Source organism: Caretta caretta, chromosome 14 (genome assembly GCF_965140235.1).
Source record: "Caretta caretta isolate rCarCar2 chromosome 14, rCarCar1.hap1, whole genome shotgun sequence".
Taxonomy (NCBI): Eukaryota; Metazoa; Chordata; order Testudines; family Cheloniidae; genus Caretta; species Caretta caretta.
The window spans coordinates 38,745,816-38,766,746 of NC_134219.1; the positions used below are offsets into that span (position 1 = coordinate 38,745,816).

Below are 20,931 nucleotides of genomic sequence, written 5' to 3' on the forward strand. Positions count from 1 at the left end.
TCTGAACAGCAGGAGACTGGAGTCTGATAGGACTTCTCTCTCCTCCAGCCTCACCTTCCCCATCTCCTGCCTGCTCATCCTAGGGGCTCGCCCCATGGCCACTAGCTCACAAACCTGCAGCAAGCTGGCTCTCTATGAATCCTATTGAAAGAATTGCAGAGGAGAAACCTCAGGGCAACAACACGGAAAAGCAAAGCTGGAGGAGACAAGGGCAGTGCTAGGACACACCCCCTCTCGTTGGCTTTAGGTGGTTATTTCATACATTGGCTTAGTGCAAGAGATCTTGTCCCTCTAGTGGCCAGCCCCAGTCACGAACAACCAACTCATGGCTCGCAGCTCAAACGAGTTACTGCTTTAAGGCAAGGGGTCTGGGCTTGTGATTTCAGGGCTGAAATTCACGCTTTAGATCCCCACTGGTAACTGTGACATGGGTGTGTCAGGACGCCATTTTATAGAGCACACACCATATGTGCAAGGTCTCATCAAACAGACCATGATGCTCTTTTGTTTCTGAATGTGGCCAGTAGAGGTACCGAACAACTACGCATGTGACCCTGGTCTATGAGAAGTTTGGACCAGTAACCGGCTACATGTCACTGTACTGTCTGAATGCTTGATGCACCTGGGCTGGGAAATTCGGATCCAACAGACAATGGATGAAAGCACCTGAATGTGGCCTAGCAGGGACATGATCATTACTATTGTTGCAATTCCAGAAGGGTTGCTTTTGTTGCAATTCTAATGGCCTGTAACCCACCTCGACCCCACCGTGCATGTCAGTAAAAAGCAAACAAACCCAACACTGGTAAATCAAGTAGTTCTGATGGCTCCTGGTTTATTGCTATATTTTCCCCCGCAGGAGACAAGAGAAATCATTGTGAGACACAAAAATTTCAGCATCTTTACAGCTATGAAGATACAGAATCCACTTGGTGAAAAAACAAAAAAGCCGGCAGCAGTCAATGATTTATGGGAACCATAAAACACAACCTCCATGGGCTTGATATAAAAATAGCTTTGTTAAATTCTAGAAAACCCTCATCAAAAGTGATGACTAACCATTTTCTCTTGCCACTCCCCTGCCCCAAAGATTTGCCACCTGTACTGTTCTCCCTCACCCAGGACTCCTCCTCTTGCTCTCTGACCAGCTTGCTAGAGTCCTCTGCGATCATAGAGAACAGCGACAAACAGGCTGGACAATGTCCCTGACGGTTGAGTGGTTTTGTTTCGTTGGTTTTTTTTGGAGCGGGGAGAACAGGTCACCAGCCCACTTTAGATTCCAGAGTTGTAGAAATGAGGGTGTCAGAGGCGAGAGAAGCCCATTTCATGGCCTGCAGGGGGATAGATCATCTTGTGCATCAGGAACAGAGTCTCAACTGGGTTTTGCTGTCCCAGAAACAGAACCAAGGGCAGATTCTCTCCCCATTGAAAGACGCTGGTGGGAAAGTGAAGATCAGGACCTTGTCGTCAGCACTGAAAAATGCCACCTGCCCCTCGTCACAGTCCAGACAAACCCGGATCCTGCTGGGGACCTGACCCAGGGACACTGTGGTCTCAGGGGAGGTGCGAGCCTTGTATTGATCCCCCTGCAGCCACTGCACAGCCCAGACCCCCTCCTCAGGGTTAAAACTGAACCACCCCTTCCTCCTCACAGACTCTCTGGCCACCCCCACAGCCCAGCATCGCCCATCCCCCACCTCCACCTCCCAGCAATGTCTCCCCGAGGTGAACCCCTCACAGGCCAGCACGCAGCGATTCCAGTCAAATCTCTCAGGGTTGTCGGGGAGTCGCTGCCGTGTCTCCCCGCATCTCACACTTTTCCGATCTGTGGACAGGACAAGTTGGGGATGAGCCGTGTCTGGATCCAGAGTCACTGGGGGGAGAGAGAATCAGAGCGTGAGGGGCAGAGCTCAACCCTGGGGGAGGATGGGACCATTTCTCACACTCCCCAGCAGCCCCGTCCTGGCTGGGACCCTCCCTGATTTCCTGCCTCTCTGTCCCGGGTCTCAGGGAGCTGCCTCTGTGCTGGGGCTGAGCAGGGATTTCACCGCGGCTCCCACCTCCCAGGGCCAGTTATAGCTGCAGACTTGGGGGAGGGATAGCTCAGTGGTTTGAGCATTGGCCTGCTAAACCCAGGGTTGTGAGTTCAATCCTTAAGGGAGCTATTTAGGGATCTAGGGCAGAAATTGGGGATTGGCCCTGCAGGGGGTTAGACTAGATGACCTCCTGAGGTCCCTTCCAACCCTGATATTCTATGATCTCGATCTTCTACCCTGCTCCCCATGCTGTGGCTCCCCACTCCCAGCCGCAGGGACTGGGCAGGGCAGGCAGCAGAGCCTGGGGTGGGACCGAAGAGGCATCAGCCTCAGCCGCCTCTTGGGGAGACACCCCCAGTCAGAGGGAATCAAGGAGGCAGCAGAGAGGGGAGCGCAAACCCCAGTGCAGCTGGGACAAGGGAAGGAGGCAGTAGTCCTGGGTGGAAGGAGGCAGGAGGGAGTTGGTGGGTATGCCAGAGCAGGTCCCCTAGCCCATGGGGAATGGGAGAGGAGGAGGCAGTGTCCACGGAAGACCTCACAAAGACAGAGAGGATGGAGGGGCCTAGTTGGCAACCCAAGAGCCCAGGGGAAAGGGAGAGGTGGGACCCACAGGGAGAGACAGAGAAGGGGGCCATGTCCTATGGACACTCCGAGAGAGGGTCAGACCAGGCCCCCACCCCCACTCAGCATAACAGAGGAGACAGTGCCCTCATTCAGTCAGTACACTTCACAACAATTAAGGGGTTAATAATATATTGGAGTGCTCAAGGCCAGCCCCCTCCCCTGCAATGCTCACTCTCTATGGATGGGGGACTCTCTTTTGTTCGATCTCAGAAGCTTGTTCCTCAAATGAATCCAGTGCCACAAACACAAACTGTCTTTTTCTCTCAATCCATCTAAAACCCGACTCATAACACTACCCCCCCCCCTTTTGCCAGAGATCCACTTACTTGCTGTCTGCAGTTTAAACACCAGAGCATCTTGGGAGGAGAGGGAGAGAAAGAGATTTCATGGTATCAAAATTATGTTTCATGCAGGATTTCTACAATTAATCAGAATAACTGTGCTTTAGTTCTGAGCCACGAACAGAAGGGAAAAGGCAGGGAGACCCAGAGAGAGAGATAAAGAGAGAGACATAGTGTAAAATTCGCCCATATGGACATGGGCCACTCTCAAGCTTATGGACCCTTTCTGCACTAATAACATGGTTATAAACATAGCGTATGTGGCATTCAGTGTACCTCGTCTTTCTACAAGAGAAAATTCATAGACAGCTCAGACTGGAATGAAACAGACTTAGGAAGAGAAGATGGAGCCCTTTGTATTAGCACAGAGTTTCATTCAACCAAGTACTTTGCAGTCCTCAAGAATTAGGGCAAACAAAGTGACAACGAATCACATTCAGACTACTGTTGTTCCTCCATAAATATCGTATATCTAGGGAAAAAATGTCTTCATAAATTCAAAACTTTGTTTAAGTTTCTTCCATGTTCTAAATTGAATTTTACATTCACAGCTAATTGGACACAGCCCGTTTCCTCCAACCTTCACAGAGACCAGTCTCCATTTTCCTTTTTCAATCCCTGCTCACTACCTTGGAATTTCTTCAGAGTCTCCTTTACCCCAATGTTTTCTGGGGTAAAATCACCAAGTCTCTTTGCCAGATCAGGAGAAATCTCCACTGGCTGCTGGAACTTCCCCTGCTCGCACCTGGAGAGAAACAGAATTCTCTAATTAACTGATTGTAAATCACGATTTTATCCGCATCTCAGATGAATTTCATGCCAGCGAAAGCTGCTGGACTGCAGGGCCTGGAGGCTGGACTGTTCTATGTATCCCGGCCTCAGAGCAGGTACCGCTCAGGCAATGGCAGCACAAGCTTCACCCACAGCGGCCCAGTTTGTTTCTAGCATGACCCGGAGAGAAACGACATCGAGGGGAAGTGGAGCAGGGAGATGGGCCAACAAGCTGCATTGACTCTGCTAAGCTTTGTGGTGTGGACACCTGCTCAGTCAGAAATGGATGGAGACCATTAACCCCAAATCACCTCATGCAGGGTGCCAAACGGACATAAGCTGAACATATTAGAACACCGCTGCTCTGGAAGGGTCCATATTCCCGTTCCCTGGGACACAAGAGATTTCATGAATCTATTCGGGTCTATTAACTTGCCCTCATGCTTCATCATCTCAGCATCTCAAATAAAGAGCATCAACCCCAGGAGTAACGTCAGCAGAGGAGAGATTTGGATCTGAGGGGTGACCCTGCCCCACACAGCTGGCCATGGTGCCCTGAGGAGATGAGGGCGTCGCATGGCGCTCAAGCCCCTGCCCCACAGAGTGATGTGTCCCTGAGAGTGAGACAGAGCCACGTACCTGCTCAAGGTGCTTCTGATGTCCTGGGAGGGGAGGGGGGGGAGAGAGAGAACAAAGAGCTCAGTTACGAGTGATAACCAAGAGAAGGACGTCGGCCAATGGAAAAGAGGGTGGAGTGGGCCACACTGTGATCCTGGTTCAGGGGTCTTGGTGGTGTCATGGGGAGAGCGGCAGCTGGCCTGGGATGATTTCCAAAACAAAGTCCCCCTTTCTCTCCGTGAAATGGGGATCACATTGTTTAAATAATATTTCCCTGCCTCATGAGCGGTAGATGAAGTCATGTGTGTTATTAACAGGCTCCGCTCCCCCAGTGATGTGGGCCTTAAGTGGACCCAGACCACTATAAAAAAGACCATTAAAATCTAAACCCTACAAAGGGGCCCCTCTCCCGGGATCCCTCAATCCTAACAACACAAGACTGATGGCCCATCTGCCCCGTGTCCTGTTTTCTGACAGATGCTTCAGAGGGAATGAACAAAACAGAGCAAACTCAAGTGATCCATCCCCAGTCCCAGCATCTGGGAGTGAGAGCTTTGGGGCCACCCAGAGCCTGGGGTTGTGTCCCTGACCATCTTGGCTAACAGCCATTTATGGACCTGTCTTCCATGAACTGATCTAATTCTTTTTTTACTCCACTTATACTTTTGGCCTTCACACCATCCCAGGACAACGAGGTCCACAGGTTGACTGTGAGGTCTATGAAGAAGCACTTCCTTATGTGTGTTTTGAACCTGCTGCCTATTAAATTTCATTGGGTGACCCCTGGTTCTTGTGTAATGGGAAGAGGTAAAAAACATTCCCGTTCACTTTCTCCACATCAGAATGAGTTTATAGACCTCCACCATATCCCCTCTTAGTCACCTCTTTTCTAAGCCGAACAGTTCCAGTCTTTTTAATCTCTGCTCAGATGGAAGCTGTTCCAGACCCCTCATCAAATTACTAATAATATAAAAGAGAATAATAAAACAGATGCAAGTGGAAGTGATCGTAAACCAGCGAATTCACATTTTAACAGTAGTTCCTAACAATTAAATGAGGTACCATTAAAGAGAGAGCGAGAGAGAGGATTCCTATGTAAAAACTAGAAATAGTGAGTTCCACTGTAGTGTTAGGATCCTGCACTCCAAGCCACATGGGTCTCCCCGTTCATCCATTTCCCAAATATCCCCAAGGCTCTGAGGTCTCACCTGCAGGAATTCACTCGCTGGCTGTTGGCACTTCCCCTCCATCTCGCTGATCAGCTCACTGAGACGGGAAATCTCCGCGGAGAGTTTGGTGATATTTTCATCCTGCAGCTTCACAATCTCCTTCTCCAGCTCTCCCAGCCGGGCCAGCAAGAGTCGCTCTTCTTCCTCCAGAAACTGGTGCAGCTGCTTAAATTGAGACACAATTTTCTCTCTCTCAGCATCTGTCTTTCCCTGTAAAGAAGAGGCACAAACAGGGAAAAGGCACATCAAGGACACACAGAGAGGCAGGGGAGATTTCACAGAGCCCTGTGTCAGCAGGAGGGGGAATTTCTAAATATTCAGCACCTCAAAAGCAGACAGAAACTTTCCCCATGTGACCAGAGACATTTTCCTAGAAAGTCCCACCTCGCCCTAAATTCCCTTCCCATCTCACATGGCTTGTTTCTCTTGTGATCAGTGACCTGTGACAATCTCAGTCCTTCAAACAGTAGAAAGGGCAGGATTCAGAGGTACGTGAGCAGAGACTTCCTGAGAGAGACTGAACGGGGTAAAGAAAACACAAAATAAGAAAACAAACTAAAACTCCTAAGTTTCACTTAGGAAGCTCCAGATATTCACATTACTCGGAGGGATGCTCAGCCACACCTCGGAAGAGACTAACTGTATTAGTGCAGAAATCAGGATCTCTAGTGCAGCCCCAGCCCATAAATTTATACCATGAAATCAAGAATGAAGCAAAGACAAACACAGCTCTGAAATCAAGGGAATGCAGAGATAAGGTCACGCCTCCCATGCACACTGCCACCCAACCTTAACTCTGTCCCATTTCTGCAGCTGCTGGCTACCACTCCGCACCCTGGCTTGAGGTGCACCTGTCTCCTGGAGCATGCTCACATCACTTTCCCATGTGGATATCCAAGATGTATGAGTATTTACAGAGCCTGAAAGAACCTCTTATAACTTCTAAGATGCTGCTTCCCTGGTGTGGCCCTGGAGCCGGTCGCCAGCCAAGGTGAAATCCATTCAGACCCAGCTCAGTTTGGGGCTGATCGGTGCTATGATCTGAGCCATAGGTGGGCACAGAAAAGTTATGAGAATGGGAAACAAATTGAATGTCAGGTTATTTTTGCCTGAGCCCTTCACCTCTGCAGCCCCTTGGCCACTTGACTCCTGATTCAGTCCAATAACTCTGTCTCAGGCCTGGATGGGGCACCGTGATTTTCCAAGACAAGGTCAGGATGCAGGTGGGTTTTAGAGCACTGTGAAAACATCAGTGCTTAGCATGAGAGCTTGGCTGTCGCTCAGCTATTGACTCTCTAGTGCTCATCTATGAGAGAGAGACGAGGGGTTGAGGTGATCTCTTTGATTGGAGCATCTTCCGTCAGAGAGAGAGAGAAGCTTTCGAGCCACCCAGAGCTCTCCAGCGCAGACCTCAAGAACAGCTTTGGGTAGTGTGCAAGCTTGTCTCTCTCACCAACACAAGTTGGTGCAAAGATCTAACCTCCCCCTCTTGTCTCTCCAATATCCCGGGACCGACATGGCTACAACTGCACTGCACAGGGTGAAAAAGACAGTGTTTTGCAGACACAGACAAAGATCAAGCCTGAGGCCGAGCCCAGCAGGCCTCTCTGACATCTGGGGATGGACCATTAACACAGCCTTGGCACTACCAGAACTGAAGGGAGGAGGTCGGGCCATGACCCCACATCCCGTCCATCCCGGGCAGAGGGGAGCACAGGCTGCACCTGCTGCTGGATTCGATCAGCGTCTGCCCTGTCCCAGGGCTGCCCATTGCTCCTGGGGAATCTGCCCCAGAGCCAGGCAAGGAGTCCCAGTCCCACCCCAGCCCACAGAGGGGAATAGAGCCCTGGTCTACATTGAGGGGGGCGGGGGTATCGATCTAAGTTACGCAACTTCAGCTACGTGAATAATGTAGCTGAAGTTGACGTACTTAGATCGACTTTCACCGCGGTGAGTCGTCTGCTGCCGCTCCCCCATCGACTCCGCCGGCGCCTCTCCTGGCGCTGGACTACAGGAGAGCGCTCGGGGGTCAATTTATCGCGTCTAGACTAGGGAGTAGCGAATCCAGAGGGTGTGAAGACGGACCCAGAGACAGACATGCAGAATCCCAAACCAGCAGCACAGGGACCCAGAGAGACACACAAATGTCCCACACTGCCCTTCATCCCCAGGGCCCTGCTGGGTAACACCACTGGGCACCTACCAGGTACTCAGAGCTTCTCTTCTCTCCAGTCAGTTTCCATCCCAGGAGCTTTTCTCTCTCTTCCTTCAGAGCCTGCAGTCGGGTCTGGAACTGTTCCTGGGCAAAGAGAAATGCGGGGGGCAGAGGGAGTCATTTTTTTTCTTTTGGAGCTTGAGGAGCAATTTTCTTTTGAAATTTCACTTCCCCCCACCCCGTATCCCCCGGCAATAACACCGGTGCATGGATGTAGCTTTCCAGTTTACTTAACCCAGCAGCAGACCGGGAGGGCACCCACAGGGCAATGCACAGGCCAGGCCAGGGACGCTGCAGGAACTGGGAGCAAGCAGCAGAAGAGAACTAGTTCACTCTGACACCTGGGGGCTAGGAGCACAAACTGGATCCAGGCAGCCAGTGCACAAACTCTAGTGCAGAGGTGGGCCAACTACAGCCTGCAGGCCACATCTGGCCCACAGGACCCTCCTGCCCGGCCCTTGAGCTCCTGGCCCAGGAGGCTAGTCCCCGGCCCCTCCCCCGCAGCCTCAGCTCACTGAGCAGCCAGTGCAAGGCTCTGGGCGGTGGGGCTGCGCGCTCTTGCCAGGCAGCGCAGCTGCAGGGCCACGGCCTGACCCGGGGCTCTGTGCTGCGCGGTGGCGTGGCTGGCTCCAGCCGGGCACCCCGGCTGCCTGTCTTGGTGGTCTCGGCGGTGCGGCTGTTGCGTTGCCAGCCACCGGGGCTCCAGGAAGCGCGGTAAGGGGGAAGAGGGAGTGGGCTAGAGGGCAGGGGAGTTCGAGGTGGTGGTCAGGGGACGGGGCTGTGGATAGGGGTCAGGGCGGTCAGAGGGCGGGGAATAGGGGGGGTTGAATGGGGGCAGGGATCCCCGGGGGGGGGCAGTCAGGAAGGAGAGGGAGGGTTCGATGGGGCGGCGGGGGGCACTCAGGGGACTGTGAGGGGTGGATGGGGCAGGGGTCCTGGGGGGGTTCATCAGGGGGCAAGGGCCAGGCCATGCCTGGCTGTTTGGGGAAGCACAGCCTCCCCTAACCGGCCAGCCATACAATTTTGGAAACACGATGTGGCCCTCAGGCCAAAAAGTTTGCCGGCCCCTGTAGCACTGGCCTCTCAGTGTGTTCAGTGAAGATCTCTTTCCTACAACTCTGCTCTCAGATTGCTGATCCTAGTAAAACAGATGGTGCCAGGTTTGCTCCAAAAATTCCTCATCTGTGCTCCAGTCAGGAGCTTTGACTGCACCCCTGCCTCACCTCGCCTCCACCAGCATCTTTTGGGGACCAAGAAGCAAGTTATTTCTCTGGTGGTTTGAAATGAATGAAGCAGAGCGTGGGCGGATAAATTCCCGCAGTCTGACTGAATCTTTCCAAAGATCGCAGGATTTAAGAACGGTGGGGGCTGGCAGTGCTGGTTCCGGTGTGTCCCGCTCAGCAGGAACGTGTGTTGGAACAGAAATATTCGCCGAGGAAAAGGGCATCACAAGATAATGAATATTTTTCCCCACCCACTCCTGGAAATTGGTCCTCAAGTCAGAGCAGAGATCCATGTGTAAGGTTCAAAATCTTTATCACAACACTGTAGTTAGCAAAAAAAACATCCTTTATGACAGCAGGAAATGACACTAGAGGTCAGGTGACACGAGAAGGAAACCCAAACATTGGAAAGCCTGGGGACCCCCAGGTATGGCCGCAGGCTACGTGACCTCTGCATGAGCAGCTCTACTCTGGGCCTGGAAATATATCTGAAAAACCCCATAGGTACAAACACTGACGCCGGGCGGAGATTTCCTACCTTGTACTCCTGGGCAGCCTCCTCTATGGGAACCCCCGTGTGAGATCTGTGAGCCTTGGATTTATCACACACCAGGCAGATGGGGGTTTCATCCTCCTGGCAGAAGAGTTTCAGGGCCTCCTGGTGCCTCTCACACACTCGCTCCCCTCCTGAGCCTTTGGCTGCCTGGAAACTCAGCCCTCTGGCTATTTCGATAACTCTCGCCAGTTCCCTGCTGGGCCTGAAGTTTCTCTGCTGGGCGGTTTCTCTGCACTGGGGGCAGGAGAAGTTGGGCTCCGACTCCCCCCAGCACTGGCTGATGCAGTCTCTGCAGAAGTTGTGCCCGCAGTGGATAGACACCGGCTCTTGGAAATACTCCAGGCAGATGGGACAAGAAAGTTCATCCCGGAGACTTTCTGCCTTGCTCTCTCCAGCCATGGCTCCCGGCTGGAAGGGGAACACAAAGCTCGTTTGAATTTCCAGCGTCTGGGACAGGAATTGGGTGTTTCCCTTCCTGGCTCTGTCTCATTGGCGGAGCTAGAATCAGCTGGGGCTGTGAGTTCTCCCCGCCCCTGGGGGCTCTGATGAGAAACCTGACCCTCTCTCTGCTGGGAAGAGTGTTCATCTCAAAAATAAGCTGAGTTAAAAACCTGCCTTCCTTTTCTCTTCTTTTAATTTAAGAGCATCTACAAGCAAGCAAGCAAGCGAGTGATTAACTCGTGACCACGGCTGTACACTGACAGAGCTCCATTTAAGTCAATGAAGCTACACTGATTTACTCCCCCTGGAGCTCTTGCCCATTCACTCCAATGGAGCAACACCGATGTGCACCACAGGGAGATCTGGCCCTCTTCATTGAATGAGATGAGTACACACTTAGTGGCAGGGATGAATTTGGTCCATTGCCCTTAAACAGAAATGGCTACAGCTACCCGTGGACAGGCTGGCCCATATGTCTTGGCTTCATTCAGAATGTCTGAGACATGATCGCTTGCCCCTAGTTTGTGTGTTGTTTTTTTCATTCCACCACCTGTCTTTGCCCAAATCCCACAGGCTTTCATAGCCATTTGCTGATTGATCTGAACAGCAGGAGACTGGAGTCTGATAGGACTTCTCTCTCCTCCAGCCTCACCTTCCCCATCTCCTGCCTGCTCATCCTAGGGGCTCGCCCCATGGCCACTAGCTCACAAACCTGCAGCAAGCTGGCTCTCTATGAATCCTATTGAAAGAATTGCAGAGGAGAAACCTCAGGGCAACAACACGGAAAAGCAAAGCTGGAGGAGACAAGGGCAGTGCTAGGACACACCCCCTCTCGTTGGCTTTAGGTGGTTATTTCATACATTGGCTTAGTGCAAGAGATCTTGTCCCTCTAGTGGCCAGCCCCAGTCACGAACAACCAACTCATGGCTCGCAGCTCAAACGAGTTACTGCTTTAAGGCAAGGGGTCTGGGCTTGTGATTTCAGGGCTGAAATTCACGCTTTAGATCCCCACTGGTAACTGTGACATGGGTGTGTCAGGACGCCATTTTATAGAGCACACACCATATGTGCAAGGTCTCATCAAACAGACCATGATGCTCTTTTGTTTCTGAATGTGGCCAGTAGAGGTACCGAACAACTACGCATGTGACCCTGGTCTATGAGAAGTTTGGACCAGTAACCGGCTACATGTCACTGTACTGTCTGAATGCTTGATGCACCTGGGCTGGGAAATTCGGATCCAACAGACAATGGATGAAAGCACCTGAATGTGGCCTAGCAGGGACATGATCATTACTATTGTTGCAATTCCAGAAGGGTTGCTTTTGTTGCAATTCTAATGGCCTGTAACCCACCTCGACCCCACCGTGCATGTCAGTAAAAAGCAAACAAACCCAACACTGGTAAATCAAGTCGTTCTGATGGCTCCTGGTTTATTGCTATATTTTCCCCCGCAGGAGACAAGAGAAATCATTGTGAGACACAAAAATTTCAGCATCTTTACAGCTATGAAGATACAGAATCCACTTGGTGAAAAAACAAAAAAGCCGGCAGCAGTCAATGATTTATGGGAACCATAAAACACAACCTCCATGGGCTTGATATAAAAATAGCTTTGTTAAATTCTAGAAAACCCTCATCAAAAGTGATGACTAACCATTTTCTCTTGCCACTCCCCTGCCCCAAAGATTTGCCACCTGTACTGTTCTCCCTCACCCAGGACTCCTCCTCTTGCTCTCTGACCAGCTTGCTAGAGTCCTCTGCGATCATAGAGAACAGCGACAAACAGGCTGGACAATGTCCCTGACGGTTGAGTGGTTTTGTTTCGTTGGTTTTTTTTGGAGCGGGGAGAACAGGTCACCAGCCCACTTTAGATTCCAGAGTTGTAGAAATGAGGGTGTCAGAGGCGAGAGAAGCCCATTTCATGGCCTGCAGGGGGATAGATCATCTTGTGCATCAGGAACAGAGTCTCAACTGGGTTTTGCTGTCCCAGAAACAGAACCAAGGGCAGATTCTCTCCCCATTGAAAGACGCTGGTGGGAAAGTGAAGATCAGGACCTTGTCGTCAGCACTGAAAAATGCCACCTGCCCCTCGTCACAGTCCAGACAAACCCGGATCCTGCTGGGGACCTGACCCAGGGACACTGTGGTCTCAGGGGAGGTGCGAGCCTTGTATTGATCCCCCTGCAGCCACTGCACAGCCCAGACCCCCTCCTCAGGGTTAAAACTGAACCACCCCTTCCTCCTCACAGACTCTCTGGCCACCCCCACAGCCCAGCATCGCCCATCCCCCACCTCCACCTCCCAGCAATGTCTCCCCGAGGTGAACCCCTCACAGGCCAGCACGCAGCGATTCCAGTCAAATCTCTCAGGGTTGTCGGGGAGTCGCTGCCGTGTCTCCCCGCATCTCACACTTTTCCGATCTGTGGACAGGACAAGTTGGGGATGAGCCGTGTCTGGATCCAGAGTCACTGGGGGGAGAGAGAATCAGAGCGTGAGGGGCAGAGCTCAACCCTGGGGGAGGATGGGACCATTTCTCACACTCCCCAGCAGCCCCGTCCTGGCTGGGACCCTCCCTGATTTCCTGCCTCTCTGTCCCGGGTCTCAGGGAGCTGCCTCTGTGCTGGGGCTGAGCAGGGATTTCACCGCGGCTCCCACCTCCCAGGGCCAGTTATAGCTGCAGACTTGGGGGAGGGATAGCTCAGTGGTTTGAGCATTGGCCTGCTAAACCCAGGGTTGTGAGTTCAATCCTTAAGGGAGCTATTTAGGGATCTAGGGCAGAAATTGGGGATTGGCCCTGCAGGGGGTTAGACTAGATGACCTCCTGAGGTCCCTTCCAACCCTGATATTCTATGATCTCGATCTTCTACCCTGCTCCCCATGCTGTGGCTCCCCACTCCCAGCCGCAGGGACTGGGCAGGGCAGGCAGCAGAGCCTGGGGTGGGACCGAAGAGGCATCAGCCTCAGCCGCCTCTTGGGGAGGCACCCCCAGTCAGAGGGAATCAAGGAGGCAGCAGAGAGGGGAGCGCAAACCCCAGTGCAGCTGGGACAAGGGAAGGAGGCAGTAGCTCTGGTTGGAAGGAGGCAGGAGGGAGTTGGTGGGTATGCCAGGGCAGGTCCCCTAGCCCATGGGGAATGGGAGAGGAGGAGGCAGTGTCCACGGAAGACCTCACAAAGACAGAGAGGATGGAGGGGCCTAGTTGGCAACCCAAGAGCCCAGGGGAAAGGGAGAGGTGGGACCCACAGGGAGAGACAGCGAAGGGGGCCATGTCCTATGGACACTCCGAGAGAGGGTCAGACCAGGCCCCCACCCCCACTCAGCATAACAGAGGAGACAGTGCCCTCATTCAGTCAGTACACTTCACAACAATTAAGGGGTTAATAATATATTGGAGTGCTCAAGGCCAGCCCCCTCCCCTGCAATGCTCACTCTCTATGGATGGGGGACTCTCTTTTGTTCGATCTCAGAAGCTTGTTCCTCAAATGAATCCAGTGCCACAAACACAAACTGTCTTTTTCTCTCAATCCATCTAAAACCCGACTCATAACACTACCCCCCCCCCTTTTGCCAGAGATCCACTTACTTGCTGTCTGCAGTTTAAACACCAGAGCATCTTGGGAGGAGAGGGAGAGAAAGAGATTTCATGGTATCAAAATTATGTTTCATGCAGGATTTCTACAATTAATCAGAATAACTGTGCTTTAGTTCTGAGCCACGAACAGAAGGGAAAAGGCAGGGAGACCCAGAGAGAGAGATAAAGAGAGAGACATAGTGTAAAATTCGCCCATATGGACATGGGCCACTCTCAAGCTTATGGACCCTTTCTGCACTAATAACATGGTTATAAACATAGCGTATGTGGCATTCAGTGTACCTCGTCTTTCTACAAGAGAAAATTCATAGACAGCTCAGACTGGAATGAAACAGACTTAGGAAGAGAAGATGGAGCCCTTTGTATTAGCACAGAGTTTCATTCAACCAAGTACTTTGCAGTCCTCAAGAATTAGGGCAAACAAAGTGACAACGAATCACATTCAGACTACTGTTGTTCCTCCATAAATATCGTATATCTAGGGAAAAAATGTCTTCATAAATTCAAAACTTTGTTTAAGTTTCTTCCATGTTCTAAATTGAATTTTACATTCACAGCTAATTGGACACAGCCCGTTTCCTCCAACCTTCACAGAGACCAGTCTCCATTTTCCTTTTTCAATCCCTGCTCACTACCTTGGAATTTCTTCAGAGTCTCCTTTACCCCAATGTTTTCTGGGGTAAAATCACCAAGTCTCTTTGCCAGATCAGGAGAAATCTCCACTGGCTGCTGGAACTTCCCCTGCTCGCACCTGGAGAGAAACAGAATTCTCTAATTAACTGATTGTAAATCACGATTTTATCCGCATCTCAGATGAATTTCATGCCAGCGAAAGCTGCTGGACTGCAGGGCCTGGAGGCTGGACTGTTCTATGTATCCCGGCCTCAGAGCAGGTACCGCTCAGGCAATGGCAGCACAAGCTTCACCCACAGCGGCCCAGTTTGTTTCTAGCATGACCCGGAGAGAAACGACATCGAGGGGAAGTGGAGCAGGGAGATGGGCCAACAAGCTGCATTGACTCTGCTAAGCTTTGTGGTGTGGACACCTGCTCAGTCAGAAATGGATGGAGACCATTAACCCCAAATCACCTCATGCAGGGCGCCAAACGGACATAAGCTGAACATATTAGAACACCGCTGCTCTGGAAGGGTCCATATTCCCGTTCCCTGGGACACAAGAGATTTCATGAATCTATTCGGGTCGATTCACTTGCCCTCATGCTTCATCATCTCAGCATCTCAAATAAAGAGCATCAATCCCAGGAGTAACGTCAGCAGAGGGGAGATTTGGATCTGAGGGGTGACCCTGCCCCACACAGCTGGCCATGGTGCCCTGAGGAGATGAGGGCGTCGCATGGCGCTCAAGCCCCTGCCCCACAGAGTGATGTGTCCCTGAGAGTGAGACAGAGCCACGTACCTGCTCAAGGTGCTTCTGATGTCCTGGGAGGGGAGGGGGGGGAGAGAGAGAACAAAGAGCTCAGTTACGAGTGATAACCAAGAGAAGGACGTCGGCCAATGGAAAAGAGGGTGGAGTGGGCCACACTGTGATCCTGGTTCAGGGGTCTTGGTGGTGTCATGGGGAGAGCGGCAGCTGGCCTGGGATGATTTCCAAAACAAAGTCCCCCTTTCTCTCCGTGAAATGGGGATCACATTGTTTAAATAATATTTCCCTGCCTCATGAGCGGTAGATGAAGTCATGTGTGTTATTAACGGGCTCCGCTCCCCCAGTGATGTGGGCCTTAAGTGGACCCAGACCACTATAAAAAAGACCATTAAAATCTAAACCCTACAAAGGGGCCCCTCTCCCGGGATCCCTCAATCCTAACAACACAAGACTGATGGCCCATCTGCCCCGTGTCCTGTTTTCTGACAGATGCTTCAGAGGGAATGAACAAAACAGAGCCAACTCAAGTGATCCATCCCCAGTCCCAGCATCTGGGAGTGAGAGCTTTGGGGCCACCCAGAGCCTGGGGTTGTGTCCCTGACCATCTTGGCTAACAGCCATTTATGGACCTGTCTTCCATGAACTGATCTAATTCTTTTTTTACTCCACTTATACTTTTGGCCTTCACACCATCCCAGGACAACGAGGTCCACAGGTTCACTGTGAGGTCTATGAAGAAGCACTTCCTTATGTGTGTTTTGAACCTGCTGCCTATTAAATTTCATTGGGTGACCCCTGGTTCTTGTGTAATGGGAAGAGGTAAAAAACATTCCCGTTCACTTTCTCCGCATCGGAATGAGTTTATAGACCTCCACCATATCCCCTCTTAGTCACCTCTTTTCTAAGCCGAAGAGTTCCAGTCTTTTTAATCTCTGCTCAGATGGAAGCTGTTCCAGACCCCTCATCAAATTACTAATAATATAAAAGAGAATAATAAAACAGATGCAAGTGGAAGTGATTGTAAACCAGCGAATTCACATTTTAACAGTAGTTCCTAACAATTAAATGAGGTACCGTTAAAGAGAGAGCGAGAGAGAGGATTCCTATGTAAAAACTAGAAATAGTGAGTTCCACTGTAGTGTTAGGATCCTGCACTCCAAGCCACATGGGTCTCCCCGTTCATCCATTTCCCAAATATCCCCAAGGCTCTGAGGTCTCACCTGCAGGAATTCACTCGCTGGCTGTTGGCACTTCCCCTCCATCTCGCTGATCAGCTCACTGAGACGGGAAATCTCCACGGAGAGTTTGGTGATATTTTCATCCTGCAGCTTCACAATCTCCTTCTCCAGCTCTCCCAGCCGGGCCAGCAAGAGTCGCTCTTCTTCCTCCAGAAACTGGTGCAGCTGCTTAAATTGAGACACAATTTTCTCTCTCTCAGCATCTGTTTTTCCCTGTAAAGAAGAGGCACAAACAGGGAAAAGGCACATCAAGGACACACCGAGAGGCAGGGGAGATTTCACAGAGCCCTGTGTCAGCAGGAGGGGGAATTTCTAAATATTCAGCACCTCAAAAGCAGACAGAAACTTTCCCCATGTGACCAGAGACATTTTCCTAGAAAGTCCCACCTCGCCCTAAATTCCCTTCCCATCTCACATGGCTTGTTTCTCTTGTGATCAGTGACCTGTGACAATCTCAGTCCTTCAAACAGTAGAAAGGGCAGGATTCAGAGGTACGTGAGCAGAGACTTCCTGAGAGAGACTGAACGGGGTAAAGAAAACACAAAATAAGAAAACAAACTAAAACTCCTAAGTTTCACTTAGGAAGCTCCAGATATTCACATTACTCGGAGGGATGCTCAGCCACACCTCTGAAGAGACTAACTGTATTAGTGCAGAAATCAGGATCTCTAGTGCAGCCCCAGCCCATAAATTTATACCATGAAATCAAGAATGAAGCAAAGACAAACACAGCTCTGAAATCAAGGGAATGCAGAGTTAAGGTCACGCCTCCCATGCACACTGCCACCCAACCTTAACTCTGTCCCATTTCTGCAGCTGCTGGCTACCACTCCGCACCCTGGCTTGAGGTGCACCTGTCTCCTGGAGCATGCTCACATCACTTTCCCATGTGGATATCCAAGATGTATGAGTATTTACAGAGCCTGAAAGAACCTCTTATAACTTCTAAGATGCTGCTTCCCTGGTGTGGCCCTGGAGCCGGTCGCCAGCCAAGGTGAAATCCATTCAGACCCAGCTCAGTTTGGGGCTGATCGGTGCTATGATCTGAGCCATAGGTGGGCACAGAAAAGTTATGAGAATGGGAAACAAATTGAACGTCAGGTTATTTTTGCCTGAGCCCTTCACCTCTGCAGCCCCTTGGCCACTTGACTCCTGATTCAGTCCAATAACTCTGTCTCAGGCCTAGATGGGGCACCGTGATTTTCCAAGACAAGGTCAGGATGCAGGTGGGTTTTAGAGCACTGTGAAAACATCAGCGCTTAGCATGAGAGCTTGGCTGTCGCTCAGCTATTGACTCTCTAGTGCTCATCTATAACAAAGAGAGAGACGAGGGGTTGAGGTGATCTCTTTGATTGGAGCATCTTCCGTCAGAGAGAGAGAGAAGCTTTCGAGCCACCCAGAGCTCTCCAGCCCAGACCTCAAGAACAGCTTTGGGTAGTGTACAAGCTTGTCTCTCTCACCAACACAAGTTGGTGCAAAGATCTAACCTCCCCCTCTTGTCTCTCCAATATCCCGGGACCGACATGGCTACAACTGCACTGCACAGGGTGAAAAAGACAGTGTTTTGCAGACACAGACAAAGATCAAGCCTGAGGCCGAGCCCAGCAGGCCTCTCTGACATCTGGGGATGGACCATTAACACAGCCTTGGCACTACCAGAACTGAAGGGAGGAGGTCGGGCCATGACCCCACATCCCGTCCATCCCGGGCAGAGGGGAGCACAGGCTGCACCTGCTGCTGGATTCGATCAGCGTCTGCCCTGTCCCAGGGCTGCCCATTGCTCCTGGGGAATCTGCCCCAGAGCCAGGCAAGGAGTCCCAGTCCCACCCCAGCCCACAGAGGGGAACAGAGCCCTGGTCTACATTGAGGGGGGCGGGGGTATCGATCTAAGTTACGCAATTTCAGCTACGTGAATAATGTAGCTGAAGTTGACGTACTTAGATCGACTTTCACCGCGGTGAGTCGTCTGCTGCCGCTCCCCCATCGACTCCGCCGGCGCCTCTCCTGGCGCTGGAGTACAGGAGAGCGCTCGGGGGTCAATTTATCGCGTCTAGACTAGGGAGTAGCGAATCCAGAGGGTGTGAAGACAGACCCAGAGACAGACATGCAGAATCCCAAACCAGCAGCACAGGGACCCAGAGAGACACACAAATGTCCCACACTGCCCTTCATCCCCAGGGCCCTGCTGGGTAACACCACTGGGCACCTACCAGGTACTCAGAGCTTCTCTTCTCTCCAGTCAGTTTCCATCCCAGGAGCTTTTCTCTCTCTTCCTTCAGAGCCTGCAGTCGGGTCTGGAACTGTTCCTGGGCAAAGAGAAATGCGGGGGGCGGAGGGAGTCATTTTTTTTCTTTTGGAGCTTGAGGAGCAATTTTCTTTTGAAATTTCACTTCCCCCCACCCCGTATCCCCCGGCAATAATACCAGTGCATGGATGTAGCTTTCCAGTTTACTTAACCCAGCAGCAGACCGGGAGGGCACCCACAGGGCAATGCACAGGCCAGGCCAGGGACGCTGCAGGAACTGGGGGCAAGCAGCAAGCAGCAGAAGAGAACTAGTTCACTCTGACACCTGGGGGCTAGGAGCACAAACTGGATCCAGGCAGCCAGTGCACAAACTCTAGTGCAGAGGTGGGCCAACTACAGCCTGCAGGCCACATCTGGCCCACAGGACCCTCCTGCCCGGCCCTTGAGCTCCTGGCCCAGGAGGCTAGTCCCCGGCCCCTCCCCCGCAGCCTCAGCTCACTGAGCAGCCAGCGCAAGGCTCTGGGCGGTGGGGCTGCGCACTCTTGCCAGGCAGCGCAGCTGCAGGGCCGCGGCCTGACCCGGGGCTCTGTGCTGCGCGGTGGCGTGGCTGGCTCCAGCCGGGCACCCCGGCTGCCTGTCTTGGTGCTCTCGGCGGTGCGGCTGTTGCGTTGCCAGCCACCGGGGCTCCAGGCAGCGCGGTAAGGGGGAAGGGGGAGTGGGCTAGAGGGCAGGGGAGTTCGAGGTGGTGGTCAGGGGACGGGGCTGTGGATAGGGGTCAGGGCGGTCAGAGGGCGGGGAATAGGGGGGGTTGAATGGGGGCAGGGATCCCCAGGGGGGGCAGTCAGGAAGGAGAGGGAGGGTTCGATGGGGCGGCGGGGGGCACTCAGGGGTGGGGAGTCCGGTGGCAGTCAGGGGACTGTGAGGGGTGGATGGGGCAGGGGCCAGGCCATGCCTGGCTGTTTGGGGAAGCACAGCCTCCCCTAACCGGCCAGCCATACAATTTTGGAAACCCGATGTGGCCCTCAGGCCAAAAAGTTTGCCGGCCCCTGTAGCACTGGCCTCTCAGTGTGTTCAGTGAAGATCTCTTTCCTACAACTCTGCTCTCAGATTGCTGATCCGAGTAAAACAGATGGTGCCAGGTTTGCTCCAAAAATTCCTCATCTGTGCTCCAGTCAGGAGCTCTGACTGCACCCCTGCCTCACCTCGCCTCCACCAGCATCTTTTGGGGACCAAGAAGCAAGTTATTTCTCTGGTGGTTTGAAATGAATGAAGCAGAGCGTGGGCGGATAAATTCCCGCAGTCTGACTGAATCTTTCCAAAGATCGCAGGATTTAAGAACGGTGGGGGCTGGCAGTGCTGGTTCCGGTGTGTCCCGCTCAGCAGGAACGTGTGTTGGAACAGAAATATTCGCCGAGGAAAAGGGCATCACAAGATAATGAATATTTTTCCCCACCCACTCCTGGAAATTGGTCCTCAAGTCAGAGCAGAGATCCATGTGTAAGGTTCAAAATCTTTATCACAACACTGTAGTTAGCAAAAAAACATCCTTTATGACAGGAGGAAATGACACTAGAGGTCAGGTGACACGAGAAGGAAACCCAAACATTGGAAAGCCTGGGGACCCCCAGGTATGGCCGCAGGCTACGTGACCTCTGCATGAGCAGCTCTACTCTGGGCCTGGAAATATATCTGAAAAACCCCATAGGTACAAACACTGACGCCGGGCGGAGATTTCCTACCTTGTACTCCTGGGCAGCCTCCTCTATGGGAACCCCCGTGTGAGATCTGTGAGCCTTGGATTTATCACACACCAGGCAGATGGGGGTTTCATCCTCCTGGCAGAAGAGTTTCAGGGCCTCCTGGTGCCTCTCACACACTCGCTCCCCTCCTGAGCCTTTGGCTGCCTGGAAACTCAGCCCTCTGGCTATTTCGATAACTCTCGCCAGTTCCCTGCTGGGCCTGAAGTTTCTCTGCTGGGCGGTTTCTCTGCACTGGGGGCAGGAGAAGTTGGGCTCCGACTCCCCCCAGCACTGGCTGATGCAGTTTCTGCAGAAGTTGTGCCCGCAGTGGATAGACACCGGCTCTTGGAAATACTCCAGGCAGATGGGACAAGAAAGTTCATCCCGGAGACTTTCTGCCTTGCTCTCTCCAGCCATGGCTCCCGGCTGGAAGGGGAACACAAAGCTCGTTTGAATTTCCAGCGTCTGGGACAGGAATTGGGTGTTTCCCTTCCTGGCTCTGTCTCATTGGCGGAGCTAGAATCAGCTGGGGCTGTGAGTTCTCCCCGCCCCTGGGGGCTCTGATGAGAAACCTGACCCTCTCTCTGCTGGGAAGAGTGCTCATCTCAAAAATAAGCTGAGTTAAAAACCTGCCTTCCTTTTCTCTTCTTTTAATTTAAGAGCATCTACAAGCAAGCAA

The 20,931-nt window shown here is 52.2% G+C and overlaps 2 protein-coding genes across 4 annotated transcripts; both read right to left on the minus strand.

Moving 5' to 3' along the window:
* Positions 1-815: 815 nt before the first annotated feature.
* Positions 816-10,113, minus strand: LOC142069101 (zinc finger protein RFP-like). Of its 2 annotated transcripts, none has more exons than XM_075119476.1 (7): positions 9,596-10,113; positions 7,823-7,918; positions 5,599-5,784; positions 4,412-4,434; positions 3,631-3,746; positions 2,987-3,016; positions 816-1,873 (listed from the first exon to the last, which is right to left on the minus strand). In XM_075119476.1, the coding sequence occupies exons 1-7, from the start codon at positions 10,010-10,012 to the stop codon at positions 1,359-1,361; spliced, it is 1,383 nt and encodes a 460-aa protein (XP_074975577.1). In that variant the 5' UTR covers positions 10,013-10,113; the 3' UTR covers positions 816-1,358. The 2 variants fall into 2 exon arrangements, with proteins under 2 accessions (XP_074975577.1, XP_074975576.1); XM_075119475.1 differs by having other exon boundaries at positions 5,599-5,829; positions 9,596-10,103.
* Positions 10,114-11,467: 1,354 nt separating this feature from the next.
* On the minus strand, positions 11,468-20,831 carry LOC142069102 (zinc finger protein RFP-like). Of its 2 annotated transcripts, none has more exons than XM_075119478.1 (7): positions 20,253-20,831; positions 18,479-18,574; positions 16,251-16,436; positions 15,064-15,086; positions 14,283-14,398; positions 13,639-13,668; positions 11,468-12,525 (listed from the first exon to the last, which is right to left on the minus strand). In XM_075119478.1, the coding sequence occupies exons 1-7, from the start codon at positions 20,667-20,669 to the stop codon at positions 12,011-12,013; spliced, it is 1,383 nt and encodes a 460-aa protein (XP_074975579.1). In that variant the 5' UTR covers positions 20,670-20,831; the 3' UTR covers positions 11,468-12,010. The 2 variants fall into 2 exon arrangements, with proteins under 2 accessions (XP_074975579.1, XP_074975578.1); XM_075119477.1 differs by having other exon boundaries at positions 16,251-16,481.
* Between the last annotated feature and the right edge of the window lie 100 nt (positions 20,832-20,931).